The sequence below is a fragment of the Chrysemys picta genome, chromosome 3 (assembly GCF_011386835.1).
Source record: "Chrysemys picta bellii isolate R12L10 chromosome 3, ASM1138683v2, whole genome shotgun sequence".
NCBI lineage: Eukaryota > Metazoa > Chordata > Testudines > Emydidae > Chrysemys > Chrysemys picta.
This window is the reverse complement of record NC_088793.1, coordinates 156394748-156419323: the sequence shown is the minus strand read 5'-3', so window position 1 is coordinate 156419323 and position 24576 is coordinate 156394748. Positions and strand designations below refer to the sequence as shown.

The following is a 24576-nucleotide window of genomic DNA, read 5'->3' as shown; positions in this document are numbered from 1 at the left end:
TATTGATGTTTTTCCTTCCAAATTATTTCTTAAATCCTCAAATGTGCAGATTTTCCTTCTCTCTCCCCTGGATATCACAAAGCTAATGTTTCTTGAATATCTGGAGCAACATTTCCCACAATGCTTATCAGACTTCAGATTAAATCCTTACTCTGTAGTCGTTCATCTATGCTTTGCCTACTAGCCATTTTAATTATCACCTTAATCTAAGGCCAAGAGAGGCTTTCTGTGCAGCCAGCGTAGAGATCACTTCATGGATCTGTTTAAGGTCTGGAATCAATCTGCTAGGACCACCCATATGACAGTATACATAATGCTTTAAGAAATCTCTTTGTGTCAAAAAAAGAAGTCAGAATGCAGAAGATGAGTGATACATTTGTATCACCTTCTAATTAATTTTACTCTGCAAATGAGATGTTAAGACAACTCTCATTTTAAGAGAAATATAATAAAAGTAAAACTGGCTTTATTGTCTAGATAGGTATCTGACAAAGCACTTGTACCTTATTAAGATCCTCTCTCTCTTGCTTCAGTGCTCTAATTTGTTTCTCAAAAGCCTTGATTTGTCTAGAAGCATCATCTAATTCTCGTCGTGCAGAACTGGCCTCCTCCAGTTGCTGTTCCAGCTGACCGGAATCTAAAAAGAAAAGGTAATGCTAAATATGTTAAGAGGAAATCATGCTTACTATCCATTAGCATAGAGTTTGGATGACCTAAACTGTTTTCATTTGCCTTCCCTTATGCAGGTAGTATGACAAATATAATCTCAAACTAGGGTTGGTATTTCGGGGTCTTTTTAAAAATCTATGGTTTTTGATTGCCATGTTTGTTTTTAATGTGATGGAACAGACGCAGTTACATCATGTTATAGTGTGACATGCCAAATGACATACATTGTCATTTTATTATGTGATATAATATGGCAAATAATACCTCATTTCATAATTTAATACAGTATGACATATGTCTTTAGCTATTGTACACGGGGATGCAGCATATTACCTGACACATTTCAAATGACACTATATCCTGATATGTTTTTTTCTTTCCCCCTCAAGCAAAAAGCAGCAGCAAAAAAATGCTGGGTTACTCAAGAGCTGGCAAGCCTTCTTCTGTTGATGATATTCAAATTATTTTCAGATGGTTTTATTTCTAGAGTTAACAGCATTTGTGTTTATGTGACCTGCTTTGTTTATTATTACTGTAACTACAGGAAGGCACATATTTCTGAGGATGGTTTATTATAAACTGTTACTCACTTAGAAAACAAAAGTAATTTTCAAAGCATATCCAAATTATGTCAAATATAAGTATACCCAAAAGATACAACTTCAAAAGCAGAATTGCAGAAAGTATAGTAGACCACTGAGAAGTTTGTGAGGGAAAGGAAAATGCATCATAAATTAATTCCTGTTCTTTGCTACCTCTTTTCTTAAGAGTGCGTATTTGGATATATATCACACAACTGTGGGTTAAATCTGGCCCTATGAAATCAATGTGAGTTTTGCCATTGATATCAATGGGGCCAGGATATCACTCCATAGGCTTGTATCTACATAGTACAAACACAAACACATACACACTTTTAATAAAAACCTGAAGACCTTACTTTTACTACATTTTCAGAAATGCGACCATAACAGCCTGGCTCTTAGAGCAACCAAATACAAATACACATACATACACACAATTTTTAAGAGCTGCAAGTTTTGGAGCACAAGGATTTTATAGGCAGATGAATAACTATTAACTTTTATCCCTATAAACACTCTATACTGTTTTAATTTGTTGACTCTTATTTTAAAACTTTAAAAGAATGTGCTTGAACTACAGATAGAGCTCAATGCCAGAAATTATTAACTGCCTGTCTCATGTATTCTACTCTGAAGTCACCAGGAGAAGAAAGTTTATCTGCAGCTACACTGAGCCAAGATAAATTTCTCTTCTATGCGTGAACTACTTTGTTCCATAGCTCTATTTTCTTTCTTCTTTGGCAATATGAAGGATTCCTCAAAGTTTTCTTCTATGTGACTTAGAGAACCAAAAAAAAAAAAAAAACCCAAACCAAACAACTTTAACCTCAAAAATTGAAAGCATATGTTTGGTTGTCATTTCCTGGAAGACTGAATAGACAAAAATGTCATGATTTACGAAGGTCTCATTGGGGACAGCCCTGAATCTGACAAATTTCTAAATTAATTTTCACTATCTTCAACAGGTACTCACTATTAGACTAGTCAAGAAAGCAGGTAAAAGACTTGAACCAAAAACTGGTAGCTACATTTTAATGATAAACAAGAACTCTTCATCCAGATGCAGATATCTATGGATATAAAGCAGCTATTCACAGATATGCAGGGCTCTAATTATAGGCTTAATTCATTAGTCACAGGGATGGGCCCAAACCACAAAGCATGAATCTGAACTTTCTTAAAATTCAGAGGACCTAGGCTTTGTGTTTAGAGATAAGGGCCAACCGGAATGTTGGCTCTTGCTTCTGGTCTGAACTCCTCCAAAGTTTGGAAGTGTTCAGATACAAGTATTTAGTTTGGGCCCATCTCTTCTCAATAGCCAAGTTTTATAATCTATGCCGTAAAAAGCATATGAAAACACCTACAGTGCAACATTCCTGTCCCATCACAAACTTTTATTGGATGGGATCAGATTAGTCGGAACATAAGGAGCAGCCCAGATCATTCTATACTTCAACAGTTGGACCAGACAAGGCATTCAAGTATACATTGTGGGAAAAAAACATGCCTTGGCGGGGAACAGATTAGGTAACCGTATAGCTCTTTTTTCTCTCTTATTTCTGTAATCGTTCTCTACTCACAATCAGTTAGACCAGCAGTTCTTAACCAGGGACTGGGGCACCCTGGGGGGCTGTAAACAGGTTTCAGGGGTCCGCCAAAATAAACCAGAGACCAGGGCGGGTGTTAGACTCGCTGGGGCCCAGAGCAGAAAGCTGAAGCCCAAGCCCCGCCACCAAGTGCTGAAGTTGAAGCCCAAGCAACTTAGCTTTGCAACTGCCCTGCTTGCTACCCCCTAACGCCAGCCCTGGCTTTTAATCTACTGGATATGCAGAAAAACAGTTGTTGTGGCACAGGTGGGTCGTGGAATTTTTAGAGCATGGATTGGTGGGGAGGGAGGCTCAGAAAGAAAAAGATTGAGAATCCCCTAAATTAGACAGCTATATTGCCTCTCTTTTTGTTAATACCTTTAAGTTTTTGCATGAGCAGTTTAAAAATGATCATTTCCAACCAGAGAGGGGAGCACATAATGTATGTACAAGTAAATACACACATGGATACGTAAGTGATGTGCATAATGAAACTGAAAACTATTAATGGATAAGTAGAGTACTGAAAGAAAAATCTCCACATGGTTAACTGCCAATTCCCTTCGTTTAAACCTGCCCAGTGAGATTAATCGTGCTAACTAAACGACAGTGGAGGATCACCTTTACACTGGGGTGAGCCTCCCTGGGCCAGTTAAACCACCTTCAGGTACAAATAATGCCCATGGTGTAGTGCATCACACCTGAAAATCTGCCCAAATGCTAGATAACTATGTTTAAAGCACTGGCTTATTTGAATTTATAAGCTATTCATACTGTAGCAGACTGTGGGTAGAGCCGGCTTTAGGAAGTGCGGGGCCCAATTCGAACATTTTCGACGAGGCCCTGGCAGGGATGACTAACAAAAAAAAAAAAAAAAAAAAACCCCATGTAAAAAAAAGCGTTTCATTTCTTCCATGTATTATTTACTTTCCATAACTATATAAATAATAAAATTATATATTATGTACATTGCGTCATATAAGCTGTTGATCGGTTATTAATGAGCTCCGTTTCACATGTGTGGGTCCCCGCCACTCCCTGGGGGTGTGCTAGGGTGACCAGATGTCCCGATTTTATAGTGACAGTCCTGATTTTTGGGTCTTTTTCTTATATAGGATCCTATTACCCCCCACCCCTGTCCCGATTTTTCACACTTGTTGTCTGGTCACCCTAGTGGTGTGCACATGTGTGGGTCCCAGCTGCTCCCTACCCTCCTCATTGAAGCAGGTGTGCAGGGTTACTGCCCTGGGAACTGCAGGGCACCAGTGGACATGGGGCTGGCTGGAGGCAGGGCAAGGGGTGCGCGGCTGGCTGGAGACAGGGGTGTGTGGGGCGGTCTGGCTGGCTTCAGGCAGGGTCGCAGGGGTGTGTGGCAGGGGTTGACAGGGCTGGAGACAGAGGAGTGCGGGACTGGCTGGCTTCAGGCAGGAGGGTGCGGCAGGGGTTTGCTGGAGACTGGGCAGGGGGTGCGGGGCTGGCTGCAGGCAGGGCAGGGCTGGGGTGGGTAGGGCAGGGAGTGCAGGGCTAATATGGGCAGGGGTGAGTGTGGAGCTGGCTGGCTTCGGGCAGGGCCGCAGGGAGGTGCGGCAGGGGTTGGCTGGAGACAGTGAAAAGGGTGCAGCAGGGGTTGGCTGTGGGAAGGGGGTGCGGCAGGGGCTGGCTGTGAGCAGGGGGTGCAGGGCTGGCTGCGGGCAGGGGGCTCGGGGCTGGAGGCAGGGCAGGGGGTGCAGCAGGGGCTGGCTGCGGGCAGGGGGTGCGGGGCTGGCTGGAGATAGGGGCTGGCTGTGGGCAGGGCAGGGGGTGCGGGGCTGGTGCGGACAGGGGGTGCAGCAGAGGCAGCTGGAGCCCCAGCCCTTTAAATAGCTCCCGAGCCCCCGCTATCCCAGGGCTCTGGGGGCTATTTAAAGGGTCCGGGGCTCCCCTGCTTCTACTGCCCCAGCCCTTTAAATAGCTGCGGGAGCCCTGGGGAAGTGGCGGGGCTCCGGCAGCTATTTAAAGGACCGGGGCAGCAGAGGCAGCTGGAGCCCCGGACTTTTTAAATAGCTCCCAGAGCCCCGCAGCCTTACCCCAGGGCTCCAGCAGTGGGGCTCTGGTGGCAATTTAAAGGGCCTGGGGCTCCAGCCCCTGCTGGGCACTCCAGGCCCTTTAAATTGCCCCCTTGGGAAGCCGGGCCACGCCGGTACGCTGTACCGGGGCTTGGGCGCGGGGACCTCTTAGGCGCGGGGCCCGATTCAGGGGAATTGGTTGAATTGGCCTAAAACCGGCCCTGACTGTGGGTTATAGATAAGGCTGCGAGTCTTTCACAGAGGTCATGGAAGTCATAGATTCCGTGACTTTCCAGGGCCTCCATGATTTCTGCAGCAGCCAGTGCGGCTGACCCCAGTGACTTTTTGTTTATTGCCCATGATCTGTCCATGACTTTTACTAAAAATGCCCATGACTAAATCGTAGCCTTAGTTATAGAGAACATGGCCCCTTCCCAGGGTCTGGTGGCAAAGTCCAAACAAGCAAACCGAGACACATACACACAGACAGACAGACAGGAAATAAAGCTCAACCAACGTGTCTCCTCCAGGCATCCCTACTGGTGTTTCAGATTTTTCCAGGAGAACTGACAGTTTCAGTCAAACTAATGAAGTCCAGTGCAGTGTTCAAATGAAAAGAAAAACAGCTTCTCCCCAGAGTTTTTTCCTCTGAGACACCATGGGCTTCTGACTCTCCTCAGAGGAGTATGTGTGCTATAGTCAAACAGTCTCCTTTTCCTAGGATACATTCTGGTAGGTTGAGAGAAAGAGGAGCCTTGCCCCACACACTTTCTATGGCTAAAGTCTCCAGCCCGAAACAGAGTTAGCACTATGAGTGCAGAAATTCCCCCCAACTTAATTCAAAGCATTGATTACCTGAATACTAGCAAGTGGATTCATGTAACAAAAATCCATGTCTCACTAATTTTGGGAATTTCAATCTTGAGTTGAAAAAAAGTTTCCAATAATGCCTTTGCAATTTAAAATACAGAGATACTTGGTATTTTCATATTTTATTACGTGTTCACAAATCTTCGAGAACTCACAGGTCCAAGATTCTGTTTATTAGCTCTAAAAATTTAGATTGATGAATAAAGGAAATGTTGCAATTAGGGCTGTCAAGGGATTAAAAAAATTAATCGTGATTAATCACACTGTTAAACAAAAATAAAATACCATTTATTTAAACAGTTTTGGATGTTTTCTACATTTTCAAATATATTGATTTCAATTATAAAACAGAATATAAAGTGTATACTGCTCACTTCATATTTATTTTTATTACAAATATTTGCACTGTAAAAAATAAAAGTAGTAGTATTTTTCAATTCACCTTATATAAAAGTACTGTAGTGCAATCTCTTTATCATGAGAGTTGAACTTACAAATGTAGAATTATGTACAAAAAATAACTGCATTCAAAAATAAAACAATGTAAAACTTTAGAGCCTACAAGTCCACTCAGTTCTACTTCTTGTTCAGCCAAACAAGTTTGTTTACATTTGCAGGAGATAATGTTGCCCACTTCTTGTTTGCAATGTCACCTAAAAGTGAGAACAGGCACTGTTATAACTGGGGTAACAAGATATTTACATGCCTGATGTGCTAAAGGGTAGGTCTACACTTACCTCCGGGTCCGGCAGTAAGCAATCGATGTTCTGGGATCGATCCCGGAAATGCTTGCCGTCGACGCCGGTACTCCAGCTCGGCAAGAAGAGTACACGGCATCGACGGGGGAGCCTGCCTGCCGCATCTGGACCCGCGGTAAGTTCGAACTAAGGTACTTCGAATTCAGCTACGTTATTAACGTAGCTGAATTTGCGTACCTTAGTTCGAAATGGGGGGTTAGTGTGGACCAGGCCAAAGATTCATATGTCCCTTCATGCTTCAACCACCATTCCATGCTGATGATGGATTCTACTCAATAACAATCTAAAGTAGTGTGGACCGATGCATGTTCATTTTTATTATCTGAGTCAGATGCCATCAACAGAAGGTGGTTCGGGTTCCATAGTTTCCAAACAGAAGCATAGCTCTTTTAAGACTTGTGAAAGCATGCTCCACACCTCGTCCCTTTCAGATTTTGGAAGGCACTTCAGATATTTAAAACTTGGGTCAAGTGCTGTAACTATCTTTAGAAATCTCACATTGGTGCCTTCTTTGTGTTTTGTCAAATCTGCAGTGAAAGTGTTCTTAAAACGAACAACATGTGCTGGGTCATCATCCGAGACTGCTACGACATGAAATATATGGCAGAATGTGGGTAAAACAGAGAGACATATAATTTCCCCGCAAGTAGTTCAGTCACAAATTTAATTAACACATTACTTTTTTAACGAGCGTCATCAGCATGGAAGTATGTCCTCTGGAATGGCAGAATTATCTCCCATAAATGTAAACAAACCTGTTTATCTGAGTGATTCACTGAACAAGAAGTAGGACTGAGTGGACTTGTAGGCGCTACAGTTTTACCTTGTTTTGTTTTTGAGTGCAGTTATGTAACAATAAAAATCTACATTTGTAAGTTGCATTTTCACGATAAAAAGATTACACTACGGTACTTGTATGAGGTGTATTGAAAAATACTATTTCTTTTATCACTTTTACAGTGCAGATATTTGTAATAATAAATAATAATATAAAGTGAGCAGTGTACACTTTGTATTATGTTATAATTGAAATCAATATATTTGAAAATGTAGAAGAACATCCAAAAATATTTAATATATTTAAATTGGTATTCTGTCTTTTAACAGTGTGATTTAAAACTGCGATTAATTGTGATTTTTTTTAATCGTGATGAATTTTTTGCGTTAATTGCGTAAGTTAACGACAATAAATCGACAGCTCTAGTTGCAATTCTGCTGTTTACCAGCCAGCAGAAAAACTGACAATATTAAAATTCCAGCAGCTGCTTTGCTGCTACCACTCTGCAGCTGCAACTAATGCACCCACCCAATACTTGTATGCAGTGTAGTTGTAGCCATGTCAGTCCCAGGATATTAGAGAGACAAGGTGGGTAAGGTAGTATCTTTTATTGGAGCTCTGTGTAGCTCGAATGCTTATTTCTCTCAGTCTCAGAAGTCGGTACAATAAAAGACAGTATCTGCCCACCTTGCCACCCACTGCTTCATGTATATCTTTATGATAGGTTTTAGCTTTGTTAGATAGGAAGTATTGTGAGGCGATAGCAGCTAAGTAACTTAATTTCACAGACCATCAGAGGAGTGGATTTCACATTTAAATCTATTAAATCAATGATTCCATTTATGCTACAGATCTGGTAAATTAAAAGGATGCCGTCATCTACTTTTTATACTAACTGTGTTGCCAGTGAATTATTTATATCCCTGACTAAAAAGCATGCCAAAGAAATATATTACCCTACTGATTTAGAGCCATAACATTCCTTCTTGTGGAAAAACCCATAGACAAGCTAGTTACTTGAAAAATTCAGCAATAATGTGAGGGTTTAGTGTCATAGATGTAGAGGTTATGGAGAACCAGGGGCTGTCCTCTGCAGGCTACTAAAGGAGCACAGAGTTCTGCCAGGAACCCTGCAGAGGCCTAAAAACTCTCACATCTGAGGAGGGAAGTGATGGTAAGGGGAGAACAGAACGAATGCCAGTGGACCACCTCAGACTAGTCAACAGCTCTCAGTCTCTCCTGTCCTTTATATAAATATTCACTGGAGTAGGGAAGGGTCTCTCCCCTCCCAGGTAAATGCCCTCAGCACCAGATTAATCCCAGAATAGCCTAGAGCCTCTCTCAATCTCTCCTGTTGAAGTTGTTCTATGTTGTATAACTATATAAATATTCACTGGGTCAATGGGCGAGAGAATAAGAATGACTCTATAGCTTGGTGATTAGGACACTCACCTGGGAGGTAGAAGATGTGGAATCAAATCTCTCCTCTTAATCTGGCAGCCACATCTCCTGCCTTCCAAGTGAGTGCCTTAGGGTATGTCTACATTGCAAAAAATCCCCACAGCATAGAGTCTCAGAGTTTGGGTCACCTGATTAAGGCTCATAATACAGGGCTAAAATGGCGGTGTAGACATTCCTGCTCAGGCTGGAGCTGGGCTTTAAAACCTAGTGAGGGTGGTGGGTTTCAGCACCCAGCCTTCAGCCTGAGGAGGAATGCCTACACCACCATTTTTAGCCCTATGGCACAAACCCCATGAGCCTGAGTCAATTGACCTGGACTCTGAGACTCGCTGCCATGGTTTCCCCCTCCCCTCCCCCAGTTTACACGTATCCTTGATCACCAGGCTAAAGCGTCGTTCTTACTCCCTTTGGCCCAATGAATATTTAAGTACTGTATTATATAAAGTGGAACAGCTTCAACAGGAGAGATTGAGAGAGGCTAATCCTAGAACATCTTATATTCTGGTGGTTAGGATACACATTGGGGGTGGAGTGGGGGGAGATGGAGAACTGAATTTAAGTTCCTTCTCCTATGGGGGTTCAAAACTGAGGCCTAGTCTTCAGTTACCGGCTGGTGCGGCGGCACGCCATCGATGTTCTGTGATCGATTTATCGCGTCTGGTTAAGACGCGATAAATCGATCCCGGATCGATCCCGGAAGTGCTCACAGTCGGCGCCGGTACTCCAGCTCGCTGAGAGGAGTACGCGGCGTCGACGGGGGGAGACTTCCGGCCGCGTCTGGACCGCGGTAAGTCCGGACTAAGGTACTTCGAATTCAGCTACGTTATTAACGTAGCTGAATTTGCGTACCTTAGTCCGAAGTCCGGACTAAGTGGGGACCAGTGAGTCTCTCACATCCCCAGCAAGTGCCCCAACCACTGGGCTAAAGGTTATAAGAGGAAACACTCACCCACCCACAGAAAAGGTGACCAGACTTTTCTAGTTCACTTCCAAAAATGTTCTGAATTTTTCAGCAAACTTCTTATTTGTTCTGATTTTTCGGTTTGCTGGATGAACTGAAAAAATCAATGATTCACCCCTTGCTCTAGTCAACATTAATGTATGCATTAAAATATAATGTTACCCCACTACAATGTCAAGAGAAGGTACCATGCAGAAAAATTCTTTCCTGACCATGATCTCCATAACTTGCATGGCCCAAACTATACAAAGTTCTCATATAAAGGCGTCTGGAGAGGAAAGGGAGATGACGCCATTGAGGAGCTGAGGGATGCAATGTCCAGCTCTGACAAGCTGCTGCGCTAAAAAGAGAGCATAGCCGCAGTAGCACAAGTGGCAGGAGGGCCTAGCTGGCCCGTGTACGTACCTAGCCTCTCTGACTTGGGGAGGCTAGCCCCTTGTGCTGCCACACCTACACTCTATTCTTAGTGCACCAGCTCGATGAGAGCTAGTGTGGGTATGTCTCCTTGAGCTGGGAATCACTCCCCCAGCTTGAAGTCTAGACACACTCATAGGTACAACCCTCCTCCGTCCAGCAGCTTTTGGGACATTTGAGAGATATTCTGTTCATTTCACCCTCAACGGCTAGTTTTACAGGTGGCTGTTTGGCCCATAATTCTTGTGCATATGGTACATGTTAGCAGTTGTTTTTACCCGCATTTCTAATAAAGCCAAAGCCAACATAGTTCCTTTTTCTTTGCACACCAGCCTCACAGGCGTCAGCAACAATGCATTCAACTCTGTTTCTTAACTTACTTTTTTAAAGTCAAATGAAGCTAAAAATAATTAGATGATGATATAGCTTAGTGACTTTCTGATGGAGCTGCAGATATGATAGAAAAATTAGGATCCAGTGGATAATCCCTACATACTATCCCATTTAACAGTTTAGACAAAATTTGGGCCAAACATCTTGACATCATGTCTCAAACTAGGAAACTTCAGGATGTAGAAACTTTATTCAAAGCCATCTCCTTACCACCAAGACAGAGGAAGATGCAGAGACATGTAGTGAGGAAAAAAGTTGTCTAGATCTCTATTGCCTGTTTCAGAGCAATCATCTTTCATGTGCAAATTTTTTTATGCTTTGCATATTAGACACAGACAGATCATTAGAATGTCTCATTGTCACTGCCAATGACTCACCAAGTGCAATGGTAAGTGATTCCATTTATCAGACACATGATCTCAATCTCAAAACCCTGTATTTACAGTTGGATCTGAATTCTAGAGTTCAGCTCAGGCGCATTTCTTGGAACAAGGGGTGTTTTCCATATGACAGAACACTATTCATAAATTTATGCTTAATCCCTAAAACCTGGATATGTGTTTTACACAAGTAATATGAAATTTTAACCTCCCTTTTAACAAAGTTCAGTTGTCATAGTTATTTGATTCATTCATCTCCACTTGTTTTGGCCAGAAAAAGCCTTTCTGCAGAGCTAAATTCTCAGAAAAAAATATCTACACATTAGGATATTTCAGATAAAACAAAAAATCTTTTAATTTCATTCCACTACTGCAGCCAAACTGCTGGATGCACTTTAAAATGGTAAAGAAAACTATGAGACTGCATACTGGCTGACACACTGTTGATTTTAAACATATTTTAAAGCAAGTAGGATTATAATCGGAATTATGACCATAGCCCATTATGCTTGAAATATCAGGTGCCAAATTTAACTCACTCAAGAATTTACCACACGCTCCAATGGCACCAAATTACTCAGCAAGAAGGATGAAGTGATATAAATAATGCTTACTTCCAGTTTTTAAAATCTGCTAAGGCTGGCAGGCCACAATGCATTCACACTTCTTGGGTTTACAAACATAAACAAGAACATAAAAGTAATATTTACCAGTTTCACTTTATTGCTTGAATACAGTAATGCAGCAAGGGATTGGACAGCAAGAAGTGCTATTGTGAGTACACATATGTCTGTGACTTTGCAGAAAAACCTGAGCACTAAATTGCTGCTGTACATTCACAACAATTAAGGCAAGTGAAAGACTTAATCTATTCCTGAGAATACCGTTAGAAAAAATTATAGCAATGCTAATTAGAGTTGAGGTTTCACGGCTACTCTTTTAGGGCCTGATTCATAATCATGTAAATTAGGAATAACTCAATTTAAGTCAAAGGAATTACAGTGGGCATAATAAGTAAAGGAGAATCAGGTCCTCAATGATAAATGTGTACAAAATGGCAGACATATAAATGGAATAGAATGAGAAGGAAAACATTTTTCTCGGTAGTTATTGCTGAATGGTAAATTTAAGATGGGACATCAAAAAGTAGATGCTGTCAAGCTCTCTTATGAAATCAGCATTACTCTGAAAAGGAGTGTTTTTCTCAATAACCAAGTCATTTTTTCCCCTTGTTCATGATAACTTTGTAAGTGCATCTTTTCCATTGAAAGATTGTATATAAATACTTGAGACTTACCGGTTACCTGTTTTCTTAACTTTTCAATTTCTTCTTTTAAGCTTTTAATTTCTAGATCTTTGCTTGCTGTTATTGGACCATCCACAGTTGAATACTGTAAAGCCTGGACTGTCTGGGTGGATTCTAAAAACAAAGAAGAGTACCATGAGATAAGCCTTCCACACTCCCCCAATATATTCTTTAAGATGTCAGAAGAAAGTGACACTATTGATAAGTGGAGAAGTGCACAAAATTGTCTCTATACCAATGGTAGGAGACTGGAAAAAAACAGGAGGAATTGAAAATTCAACTGACGAGAAGAAATTTGATACACTTGACCTTACTGATTCCAGCTGCTTTAATTGGAATGTTAAAAGCATTGATTATAACCTGTTCAGGAAAGATAGCACAGGTGGGGGGGGGGGGGGAGGGAGGAGTGACACTGTACACTAAGGGCACAATTACAAGTAATTGGTAACTCAGAAGCACATGATCTTTAATGCATATGGATCAAGGTGTTAACCAGCAGACCATCAAATCAAAGTAGAGATCAGGATAAGTTACTCTGTAAACACCTGTCTGTAATGTGTGTATGGGGGGAAATTGTGTTGTTACAAGGCACTTCAATTTGTTAAATGCATGCTGGAGGTCTAATGCAGCCAGTAGTAAAACATCATTAGAGTTTCTAAAAATTATAGATGATAATTTTCTGACACAAAAAATATTACATCCAACATGAGGGAAGGACATCATTATGATGGATAAAGATGAATTAATCACTGGACCAAAAGTTGGTGGTTGCCTAGGGACCAGTGATTATGAACTGATTACATTCAATGTGGGCAAAAAGAAGACAGTTCCAACCAGTAATATATACACTTGGTGCTTCAAAAGGGGTAATTCCCCAAAGCTCAAGAAAATTATGAGTGAAACTGATTGAGAGGAAAAGCTTAGACAAAAAATGTGAATGAAAATTGGGAGATTTTTGAAGCAGAGTTTATTAGATGGCTAAAAGCCATGATTCCACAATCAAACATCTTCAACTAAAAGCCCATCCTGGTTGGTGGGTGAGGGAAGACAGAAATTATAAATAAAAAAAACCAATGTCTACTAAATTGAAAAAGGGGAAATAGATAACAATTGATATAAATTAGAAGTTATGATGTTCAGAAATTGACAAGGAAAGTTAACAACATCAGGGAAAAATCCATAGATAGCAGGGCTAAGGACAAAAAGGTTTTTAAAAGTATACTAGGGAACAAAAGAGATGGCAAAATGTTAATCATGAAGAAAAGGCAGAAGTGTTCAATTAATATTTTTGTTCTGTATTGGAAAGAAACAGGATGGTGTGGTTGTATCACATGGGGATGATGAAGTACTATCCAGTCCATTAATAACAGAAGTTACACAATATCTAATAGAGTGCAACAGAGTGAACTGTCACATGGGGGGAGGAAAGGAAAACAAAAACAAAATACCCAAGCAGCTGACTCCAATTAGTAGTCCTCTCAAAGACTGCTGGGAGTGGAAGGGGTATGGGTCTATATAAGTGAGAACCAGCTCATTCTAAGGAGGAGAGAGAAGGATGAGGCAGTGCTCTGGAAGACTGGAGCTGTATCTAGGAGTGTCTAAGGAAAAAAATCAGGGGCAGGAGATGGAACAAACACCTACTGAGCAAAAGCTACCGGGTTTGGGGAGAGTTGGGCACAGGCTAGGGCCTGCCTCCACAGAAAACTATTGGCTTACCGTGCAGGTAAAAAAACTGTGGAGAAATGGAACCAAGTATTTTGGGTGCAGGTGGTGATGATGATGATAATTAGACACCCTTTTGTATCTATCACTGCATACTATCTAGCTCTTTCTTTGGAGGGCAGGGGGAGGTGAGGAGCGTCCTGTGTTTTGTGGTGGTCAGGTCATCCTGGCTCAGAAAACCTGGATAAACTTGCATTCAAGAATCCTAAAAAGAGTTGTCTGAGGAGATCTCTGGCCCTCTGATGTTAATTATGAATAACGCTTAGAGAATCATGAAAATTCCAGAAGACTAGAAGAGTGCTAATGTTGTGCCATTATTCAAAAAGGGCGAGCAGGATGACTTGGGAAACTAGAGGTCCATTAACCGGACATAAATCTGGGCCAAAATAATGGAAAAGCTGATTTGGAAATCAATTGATAAAGAATTAAAGGCTAGGAATATAATGAATGCCAATCAAAATGGTTTTATGGAAAATAGGTCTTGTCAAACAAACCTGATTACATTATTTGAGGACGTTACAAGTTTGGCTGATAAAAGCAACTGTGTAGATGTAATATATTAAGACTTCGGTAAGGCATTTGACTTAATACCACACAACATTCTGATTAACAAATTAGTGCTATACAATATCAATAAAGCACATTCAATGAATTAAGAACTGGCTAGCTAACAGATCTCAAAAAGTAGTTAATGGGGAAATCACTGAATGGTGTTGTTTCTAATGGGACTCCACAGGGATTAATACTAAGCTTGCTACTATTCAAATTTTTCATCACTGATCTGGAAGTAACTATAAAATCATTGCTGATACAACTTGCCAAACTGGGATGAGTTTGGGCCCATTCAAGCAAAATGTGTTTTAATACAGTCAAATGCAAAGTGATACATCTAGGAATAAAGAATGCGGATCATATCTAGGAAATTTTATCCTGGAAAGCAGTGATGCCAAAAAGGATTTAGAAGTCATAGTGGACAAGCAACTGAACATAAACTCTCAGGGTGATGATGTGGCAAAAGGGGCTAATAAAGTCATTTGATGTATAAAAAGGTTAGTTCATCTCTGTATATGGGATTGGTGAGATCGATATTGGTGTTCAAATTTTAAAAAAGATATTGAAAAAACTGGAGAGGGTGCAGAAAAGAGCCACAAAAATTAGGGCTGGAGAAAATGCCTTACAGCAGGGGTTTTCAAACTGTGGGTCGGGACCCCATTTTAATGGGGTCGCCAAGGCTGGTGTTAGACTTTCTGGGGCTCAGGGCCAAACCCCAAGCCCCACTTCCTGGAGCTGAAGCCGAAGCCCTAGTCCCACCACCCGGGGCTAAGGTTACATGCCTCCCCCTCCCCGCCCCCGCCCAGGGCAGAAGCCCTTGGGCTTCAGTTTTGGGGCCCCTACCCCCACCCAGGGTGGTAGAGTTCAGGCACGGGCAGGCTTGGTCTTTGGTCCCCTCTCCTGGGGTCTTGTAGTAATTTTTGTTGTCAGAAGGGGGTCGCGGTGCAATGAAGTTCGGAGAACTGCTGCTTTACAGTGAAAGACTTAAGAAGATCAATCATTTTAGTTTATCAGAAAGGAGATTAAGAGGTGACTTGAGTACAGTATATAAATATATTCATGGGGAGAAAATACAAGGTACTAAAGGGCTCTTTAATATAGCAAAGAAAGGCATCACAAGAACCAATGGCTGGAAACTGAAGTCAGACAAATTCAAATGAGAAATTAAGCACAAATTTCAACAGAGAGAGTGATTAACCACTGGAACAAACTACTCAGGGAAGTGGTAGATTCTCCATCTCTTGATGTCTTCAAATCAAGATTGGATGCCTTTCTGGAAAATATGTGTTAGTCAAACATAAGTTACGCTTTAGTCAAAGACAAGTTGTTAGATTCAATAAAGGGGTAACTGGATGAAAATCAATGGCCTGTCAGACTAGATGATCTAATGGTCCCTTCTGGCTATAAACTCGATGGATCTATGAAAAGAGTGTCTGCTGAGGTATATTAAACAAACACATTGGTTAAACTTTCAAACACTGGTGCCTAAATTGTGGTTACAATAATGTGTGTGTGCTCACAAAAGCAGGAAAAGAGAACAAAATAAAGAAACAAGGGATGCGTCAGAAAATCCAAACAATCCATACATTTGAATGCCTCTAAAGAAGAAAGAGCAACATACTGTACCTTACACTTAAAGATAAGCCTTGTTTTGTGGGGTTGTACACTAATTTCTGTATTATACTGTAGCTTTCCCTGCCTCTCTGAAAACGGACTAGGGCTCAATGCTGTAAAGACCTACACATGTGAATATCCCCACTGGCATCAATGGAATTACTTGCATACATAAAGTTAAGAACATGAAAATGTTTTGTAGGATGGGGACTTTAAATCATACAATTTCCACTTGCAAAGCGCCAACACATCTTCAGTAGGTGCCAAATACACAAATCTAGATTCCGCCCCCTTCCTTCTCCCCCGCAGATAATAAGTATGTAGTGTTCACAGCTGGAGTAATAACCAACCCATGGCTTCAGCGAATTCAACAGATTGTAAGTGGCATATATGGGATGCTTTAGGATTAAGTGTAATTTGTCGATAGAAATAATGAATCGGATTAATTTCCAAAGGGAGGCATTCCTGGAAACATTTTAATTTTTTTCCACAATATTAAAAGCACTTCACAAAAACTACAGCCTAATCCAGGGGTCAGCAACCTTTCAGAAGTGGTGTGCCGAGTCTACATTTATTCACTCTAATGTAAGGTTTTGCGTGCCAGTAATACATTTTAACATTTTTAGAAGGTCTCTTTCTATAAGTCTATAAAATATAACTAAACTATTGTTGTATGTAAAGTAAATAAGGTTTTTAAAATGTTTAAGAAGCTTCATTTAAAATTACATTAAAATGCACAGCCCCCGGGACCAATGTCCAGGACTCGGGCAGTGTGAGTGCCACTGAAAATTGGCACACATGCCACAGGTTGCCTACCCCTGGCCTAATCCAACTGAAAGTGACAAAACAGTCTTTAATTGCTTTACCTTGCAGTTTTCTACTGAGTTCAAGTTTTTCCTGCTCCAGGCGCCTTATTCTCCTCTCATAAGCTTCTGTTGCTAAGCTGTCCTCCAAAGTCCTTTGAACACTGGCATCAAGGTCCATAGACGGTGGTCCAGCTGTAACTCTTAGACAACTGCGGTCTGAAAGCACACTGAAAAAAAACGATTTTAAATGTTAGGTAATTTTAGAAAAAAAATTAAAATTAAAGCAGTTGACCAGACCGGTAAATTATTGTTTTAAATTTTTCCATCGCAGTAAAAAAAATAAACTTTTTTAATGACTGTAGCAACTTAATTAGGGAAACCAACCTTAGTTATCTTGTGAATGCATTTTTTAATGCCACAAGTAAAAAATTTCTAATTAATGATAAGCAAAAAGGATAGTCTGGAATCAGCCAATTAACAAAAAGTCACCTTCTGAATGGTCAACAATATCAAGATCTAAAATTATATTAACATATCAGCTCATATTAATTACTAATATGTTTGCCAAGTACCTTGAAGATCCACAATATAAATTTTAAGTATTATTATTATTAGATGGAAATTAGTGTAATTTGGTTGTCTCCTCTGTAATTAATTTCTCCCAGATTTCTAACTTAATTTTCCCTTTGTAATGTTTGTTTTTGAAAAAATGACACTTAAGAAATTTCAGAATTTAAAATTGAGACATTTCCAGATCCTTCTCATGAAGACATGTATGTAACTATATAATGAAAGCACTAGAAACATGATTTTGCAAGCACTTACGCACATGCTTAATTTTATTTAGGTGAGTAGTTTATCTGAAGTCAATGGAACGTCTCATGTGAGTAACATTAAGCACACATATTTGCCAGAATCAGGGCGTTGGCTCTTTGGTACATTAGTATTTATTGTACCTCTAGGTAAATACTGACCAAAGTTAAACTTAAAATTTGCATCAGTTGTCACATTCATCTCAACAGTAGCTAATGTCCGTTCACTTTTCACTGGTAGTGTCTAAGACCTACTCTCTTCTTGTTCAGTTTCCTCCAAAAGGCTCGCTGCTTCTAGGAAAACTATAAACTCTAGCCAACATAGTTAAACAACTTCTCAATTCCATTAATATTTAAGGGCCATGAAAGGACAGGAAAGAAAATAATTAAAAAAAAAACAGTTAAAGCTGATACCTTCTCTGAGTCTCCCAGTGCATCTTATCTTATCTCCGTCTCTCTTTTAGGGTGAAATTCACATATTGGCCAGAAGCTAGAATAAGATCTTAAAATAGGCCTTATGCTGGCTCTCTGCACAGGAATAAATTGCACCCATAAGGTATGTCTACACTGCATGCTTCTTTCAGCAGCATGTAGAATACATACGTACTCAGCCCTCCTAGCACAGGTATAAACAGCAGTGTAGCCAGTGAGGCATAGCTTAGGCAAGCAGATTAAAGACACACCTGAAGGGTGTGAATATGTATGCCCTATGCCAGTGCTTAATTTGTAATAAAGGAGGTGCTGGGGCTCAAACAGTATTTTTACTTTCATAACTGATGGACCAAGCCCAGAGGTGCCAGGGCTATGAACCACCAAGCCTAGAGGTGCCAGGGATCAGCCCTGACAAGCCCTAGCACAAATCAAGCATTGCCCTATGTGTAGGGTTACCATATTTCAGCGAGCAAAAAAGAGGACGGGAGGAGCCCCGCCCTAGCCCCGCCCCTGCCCCTCCCACTTCCCGCCCCCCCTGACCTCCCAACCCTCCCCCCGTTCCTTGTCCCCTGACTACCCCCTCCTGGGACCCCTGCCCCTAACTGCCCCCCAGGACTATCTAAGCCTCCCTGCCTCTTGTCCCCTGACTGCCCCAACCTTTATCCACACCCCCACCCCCAGACAGACCCCTGGGACTCCCACGCCCTATCCAACCACTCCCCACCCCCTGACAGCCCCCCCCAGAACTCCCAACCCATCTAAACCCCTCTGCTCCCTGTCCCCTGACTGCTCCGATCCCTCTCCGCACTCCTGCCCCCTGACAGCCCCCCCCAGAACTCCCAACCCATCTAAACCCCTCTGCTCCCTGTCCCCTGACTGCTCCGATCCCTCTCCCCACTCCTGCCCCCTGACAGCCCCCCCCAGAACTCCCAACCCATCTAAACCCCTCTGCTCCCTGTCCCCTGACTGCTCCGATCCCTCTCCCCACTCCTGCCCCCTGACAGCTCCCCCCCAGAACTCCCAGCCCCCTACCCCCCCCGCTCCTTGTCCCCTGACTGCCCCCTCCTGGGACCCCTGCTCCTAACTGCCCTCCAGAACCCCACCCCCTACCTAAGACTCCCTGTTCCTTGTCCCCTAACTGCCCCCTCCTAAGACCCCCCCCCAACTGCCCACCAGGACCCTACCCCCTACCTGTACCCTGACTGCCCAAAACTTTCTCCACTCCCCCCCAAAAGCCCCCCCCCGTTTCTTGACTGCCCCCTCCAGAACCTCCCTGCCCCTTCTCCTGCCCCCCCTTACCCTGCTGCTCAGAACAGGGTGTTGGGCTCTGTGCGAGCCGGACACGTGGCTAAGCTCCCCAGCACAACAAAACCCGGTCCCTGGCCTTGCACAACAAAACCCGGTCCCTGGTCCGGACTGGGTTGCAGGGGAGAGCTGCCCTTGTATCAGCACAAAGTGCTCTCGCTCCCGTTTTGCTACGCTGCATGGCAGAAACCGCTCCCAGTTGCAAAAGGGGAGGGCTGCACTTTGTGCTGAGACACTTGCTCAGAATTCAGGGCGGAGCTCCTCTCCAGCTGCTCCAGAGTCCAGCCCGGGACTTTCCTGCAGCCCTCCCAGCCGCTCGCTCTGCTGTGCCGGGGGAGGGGGAAATCCCGGACATTGTGAGTGCTTTACAAATTCCCCCCGGACGCTATTTTTAGCACAAAAAGGAGGACATGTCCGGGTAAATCCGGACGAATGGTAACCCTACCTATGTGCTCTATATTCACCCAAGCTGTCTCCCCCATCTACACTGCTATTTTTAGCAATGTAGCATTCTGCTACCTCACCGCTGCTAGAGTCCTTTCCCCACCACAGGAAAAGACTCCCCCGCAGCAGAGAAAGGCTCTGCCAGCTCCCTGCTGCTGGAGCTCATCCTTGATGCAGGGAAAGACTCTGGCAATAGGGAAAGGTTGAGCCTTTCCCTGTGCCTCCCCCTGCCAGATTCTTTCCTTGCCACAGTGAAAGGCTCCAGCAGCAGTGAGCTGTTGAAGCTTTTCCCCAGCACTTCCCTTCTGCTAGAGCCTTTCACTGTCTGCATAGCTACACACTGCAGTGTCGACACAGCCTGCTTTTCACTACAGCATGTAGCTACTGGCAGGGCCGGCTCCAGGGTTTTTGCCGCCCCAAGCGGCAAAAAAAAAAAAAAAAAGCCGCGATCACAATCTGCGGCGGCAATTCGGCGGGAGGTCCTTCACTCCGACCGGGAGTGAGGGACCGTCCGCCGAATTGCCGCCGAATAGCTGGACGTGCCGCCCCTCTCCGGAGTGGCCGCCCCAAGCACCTGCTTGGCAAGCTGGTGCCTGGAGCCGGCCCTGGCTACTGGTACACTACATGTCACCACCAGTGATGTGTAGTGAAGTCTGCACTACAGTGGCATTGCTGCAGTTCACCACTTGTAGTGTAGACATTTGCTACAGTGACGGAAGAGGTTTTTACATTGCTGCCCCTAAATCCACCTCCTCGAAAGGAGGTAGCTAGATCAATAGAAGAATTCTCTCGTTGACCTAGCAATATCTATACCGGGGCACAGGTTGGCTTAATTATATCTCAGGGGCATGGATATTTCATACCTCTGAGCAATGTAGCTAAGTCAAGCTAAGTTTTAGGTGTAGACCAGGCCTTAAGAGAATTGGCAGGGTCTGATTTTAGATGTGTTCTATACAACTACTGAGCATATAATAATCTGCTTAATAAAACCATTTTCTTCCACAGCCAAGTGCAGTTGTTTCTTCACTCTCTTTATTTTATAGGTTTATATAAACTTGCGGCACACAGCAGATCAGAAGTTTAGCACATTCATGTATCCACCATACTTTGACAATTGAAGAACTCTGACTTACCAGCTACTTGTATATGTAAAACCCACAAATGGCAGATGATGACCAGAAAATGCAGTGTGAGTTGGTGGAGGCATTGTCTCCTAGAAGATAAAAGAACATCTGAGTAAGCTGAATTCTACCAATTTGGAAAAACATTACTGCACAGTAATGAGTCATCAAATGTTAGTGCTGCTGTTTCACTAACCAGATCCACAATGATCTTTATTTGAAGATTAAATATGAAACAGCAAAATCTAAATCTGGCTTTGAATTCAAAAAGATACAAACAGTTCACAGGAAGAGGACTTTTTATTCAAATGTGGTATCATTAAAGGTTATTATGGAAATTAAAAGCTGGTTCATTATTTTCTTTCTCCCCAAGGATTCTTGAAGATGCTGTCAGAGCACAGAAAGGACAGTTACCTGGCGTTCTTTGAGATGTGTTGTTCCTGTGTATTCCCTTAGCAGTACCCGTACTGGGGGAGCACCGCAGCGAGCCCTGGAGTGGCGCCTGCATATCGTGCTATAAGGGGAGCCATGGGCTCCCCCCACCCTCGGTTCCTTCTTGCCGGACAACTCCAATAGAGGGAAAGGAGGGTGGGTTGTGGAATAGACAGGAGCAACACATCTCGAAGAATGCCAGTTATGGAACAGGTAACTGTCCTTTCTTCTTCGAGTGATTGCTCCTGTGTATTCACAGTAGGTGATTCCAAGCAGTATCTGTTGGAGGTGGATAGGAGTTCACAATGATTCGGGACGAAGTACCGCCCTGCTGAACCCGGCGTCATCCCTAGACTGGGAGACGATCGCGTAATGCGAAGTAAACGTGCGAACTGAAACCCACGTGGCCGCCCTACAGATGTCCTGAATGGGGACATGGGCGGCGTAGGCAGCTGATGAGGCCTGAGCCCTCGTAGAGTGGGCTTAATGACAGGAGGCGGGGGAATCCCTGCCAGGTCATAACACGTGCGTATGCACGAGGTAATGGGTAGAGATAGGTTGCCCTCTCGCCTGCTCGGCCGAGGCAATAAAGAGTTGAGAGGATCTCCGGAACGGCCTAGTTCTATCCAGGTAAAAGGCCAATGCCCTACGCACATTGAGCGTGTGGAGGCGGCGTTCCTCGCTAGAGGAATGGGGCTTAGGGCAGAGCACGGGGAGAAAGATGCTCTGCTCCATGTGGAAGGTGGAAACCACCTTCGGGAGGAATGCCAGTTGTGGGCAAAGCTGGACCTTATCCCTATGGAAAACAGTATAGGGGAGTTCTGAGGTTAAGGCCCTGAGCTCCGAGACACGTCGGACAGACGTGATCGCCACGAGGAAGGCCACCTTCCACGAGAGGTGCAATCAGGAACATGTGGCCAGTGGTTCGAAGGGAGGGGCCGTGCGATGTGACAAGACCAGGTTGAGGTCCCATTGTGGCACGGGGGCCTAGCATATGGGAACAAATGGTCGAGGCCCTTCAGGAAGCGGGAGGTCATAGGGTGGAAGAAGACCGAGTGTCCCTGCACAGGCGGGTGAAAAGCCGATATGGCTGCGAGGTACACCCAGACCGTGGGTCTGGCCGGTGTTTACAGTGGCCAGGAGTCCCCCGATGAGTGGTCGCTGCACATCGAGCGGTGCGGGGAGTGATCCCTGGAGCGGGAGCTGCAGCTCGCCTAAGAGGTCTGAAGGGCACCTAACGGGGGCTTGCCTCGAGACCTGGGGCCCATACACGGTTGTGAGCTCGGCATGGGCAAGACATAATGTCCTTTGCAGCCTGCACCACCTTCAGTGTCGATGGCATCCGTACCGGGGATGTCTGGGTCAACGGTACCGGGCTGCTCCGCTCCACACGAGTCGGAGGTCTTAAGCCCGGGGGGGACTGAGGGCTGCCGAGCGCGGGACCAGTTTCTCCCTTGTCCTTATCGCGGCGTCGCTGCGAGGCCAGGCCCTTCCCTTGCTTCCTGGAGGGAAAGCAGCGCCGAGTGGTCGAAGGGGCCTTGCTACGTACCGACGACGCGGCGGCCGGTGCCGAGTCTGATCTGCTCACTGGCATCGGTGTTAACACTGACTCCATTAGGAGAGCTCGAAGTCTGAAGTCCCTCTCCTTTTTGGTTCTTGGTTTGAACGACCTACAGATTTTGCAGCGGTCGCTAATATGAGTCTCACCCACGCAGCGAAGACAATCAGTGTGAGGGTCGCTCCTGGTCATAGAGCGGCGACAGGAATCGCACGACTTGAAGCCTAGGGCGCGGGGTATGCCCTGAGTCCAAGCTAACACTGAGAACGTTCTGACTAACGGTACCACTAGGGAAGAAAGGCTGCAGCGGAGCTGGAGCACAAAGTTCCGACCACCTTCACTGGTGGCAAGAAGGAACTGAGGGTGGGGGGAGCCCGTGGCTCCCCTTATAGCGGGATATGCAGGCGCCACTCCAGGGGTCGCCGCAGTGCTTCCCCAGTACGGGTACTGCTAAGGGAAAAACTTCCGGCACTGGTGCACGTGGCGAGCACGCACATCTACTGTGGAATACACAGAAGCAATCACTCGAAGAACAGCATCTTCTATTCTTCCCTTTACTTTCCCTACCTCTTGAGTCAACTTGTTCTCCCTCTCTGCAGTCTGTCAATCCAACTCCTGAGATAGCCTTGTGATTCCCCTAAAGGGAATGTCAATCAGAGTGATTGCTGGACAGAATGACAAGATAGCATGCTCAAAACTCCATCAATGGACTGAGCATGCTTCCTTCACAGTGCTTCTAGCTCCTGCCAGCCCAGGAACAACACACCAAGCTCAAGCCTTGAACTCTGATGCTCCATGTGCTAACACTAAGGGTTAGTCTACACTAGACTGTACAGATGTAGCTGAGCTGCTGTAGAGCTGCTTTGCAGACACTCTATGCTGACAGGAGAGAGCTCTCCCATCGGCATAATTACTCCACCTCACTGAGAGGCAGTAGCTATGTTGGCAGGAGAGTCTCTCTCGCAGACATAGCACTGTCCACACCAGTGCTTAGGTTCGTGTAAGTTACGTTGCTCAGGGGGGTGGCTTTTCTTAAGTTATACTGATGTAAGCACAAACCCTAAGATATCACTAGGCCACACAGTTGCAATCACTATGGGGGTGGAGAGAGGTCCGTACTCCAAATGCTGTGATATCCTCTTCAATAAGGGTGCAAGATTCATGCCTTTATACTCCTGTTTATCTCCCAGCTTTTCTTATGTAGTTGCATCCTATTACATCACCTTGATCACCAGAAAAAAACTAATTTTGAAGAAAAATATCACCTTGAAAGCTCTAAAAGGGCCTGTCATTTTAAGAAAGGGTTACATTTTAGGAAAAGATGAACAAATGTAAAGGTGGAAAGTAATTCTCTATATGTGTTTTTTATAGTTTTGCATGTTAAATGACAGTTTTGGATAGCATTCCAGAAGAATCTTAACCTGTTGACACTTGGAGTCAATAAGTTCTGTAAGAATTTTTAAGAGATACAGCTTAGTACGCAACAGTCCACAGCCTTTTAGTGATTATGGATGAGTCCTCGTGGTCATTGATCACCAGAAATAAATTGTATTAAAATTAAAATGTGTGAAAA

The 24576-nt window shown here is 43.8% G+C and overlaps 1 protein-coding gene and 1 long non-coding RNA gene across 14 annotated transcripts in view; one reads left to right on the top strand and one right to left on the bottom strand.

The window, feature by feature from the left end:
• Nucleotides 1-24576, bottom strand: part of CDC42BPA (CDC42 binding protein kinase alpha) — a 326251-nt gene that overhangs the window by 100009 nt on the left and 201666 nt on the right. For all 13 annotated transcript variants that reach the window (XM_042848545.2, XM_065590558.1, XM_042848542.2 and 10 more), the window contains 4 exons: nt 21026-21105; nt 16960-17126; nt 12197-12319; nt 504-637 (listed from right to left, as the gene is read on the bottom strand). In XM_042848545.2, the coding sequence (XP_042704479.1) occupies nt 504-637; nt 12197-12319; nt 16960-17126; nt 21026-21105 (504 nt within the window). The remainder of the gene's footprint in view (nt 1-503; nt 638-12196; nt 12320-16959; nt 17127-21025; nt 21106-24576) is intronic.
• LOC122173530 (uncharacterized) lies at nt 533-14975 on the top strand. The gene is made up of 2 exons (XR_006174054.2): nt 533-650; nt 12238-14975. It is a non-coding gene; the product is annotated as an uncharacterized LOC122173530 (long non-coding RNA).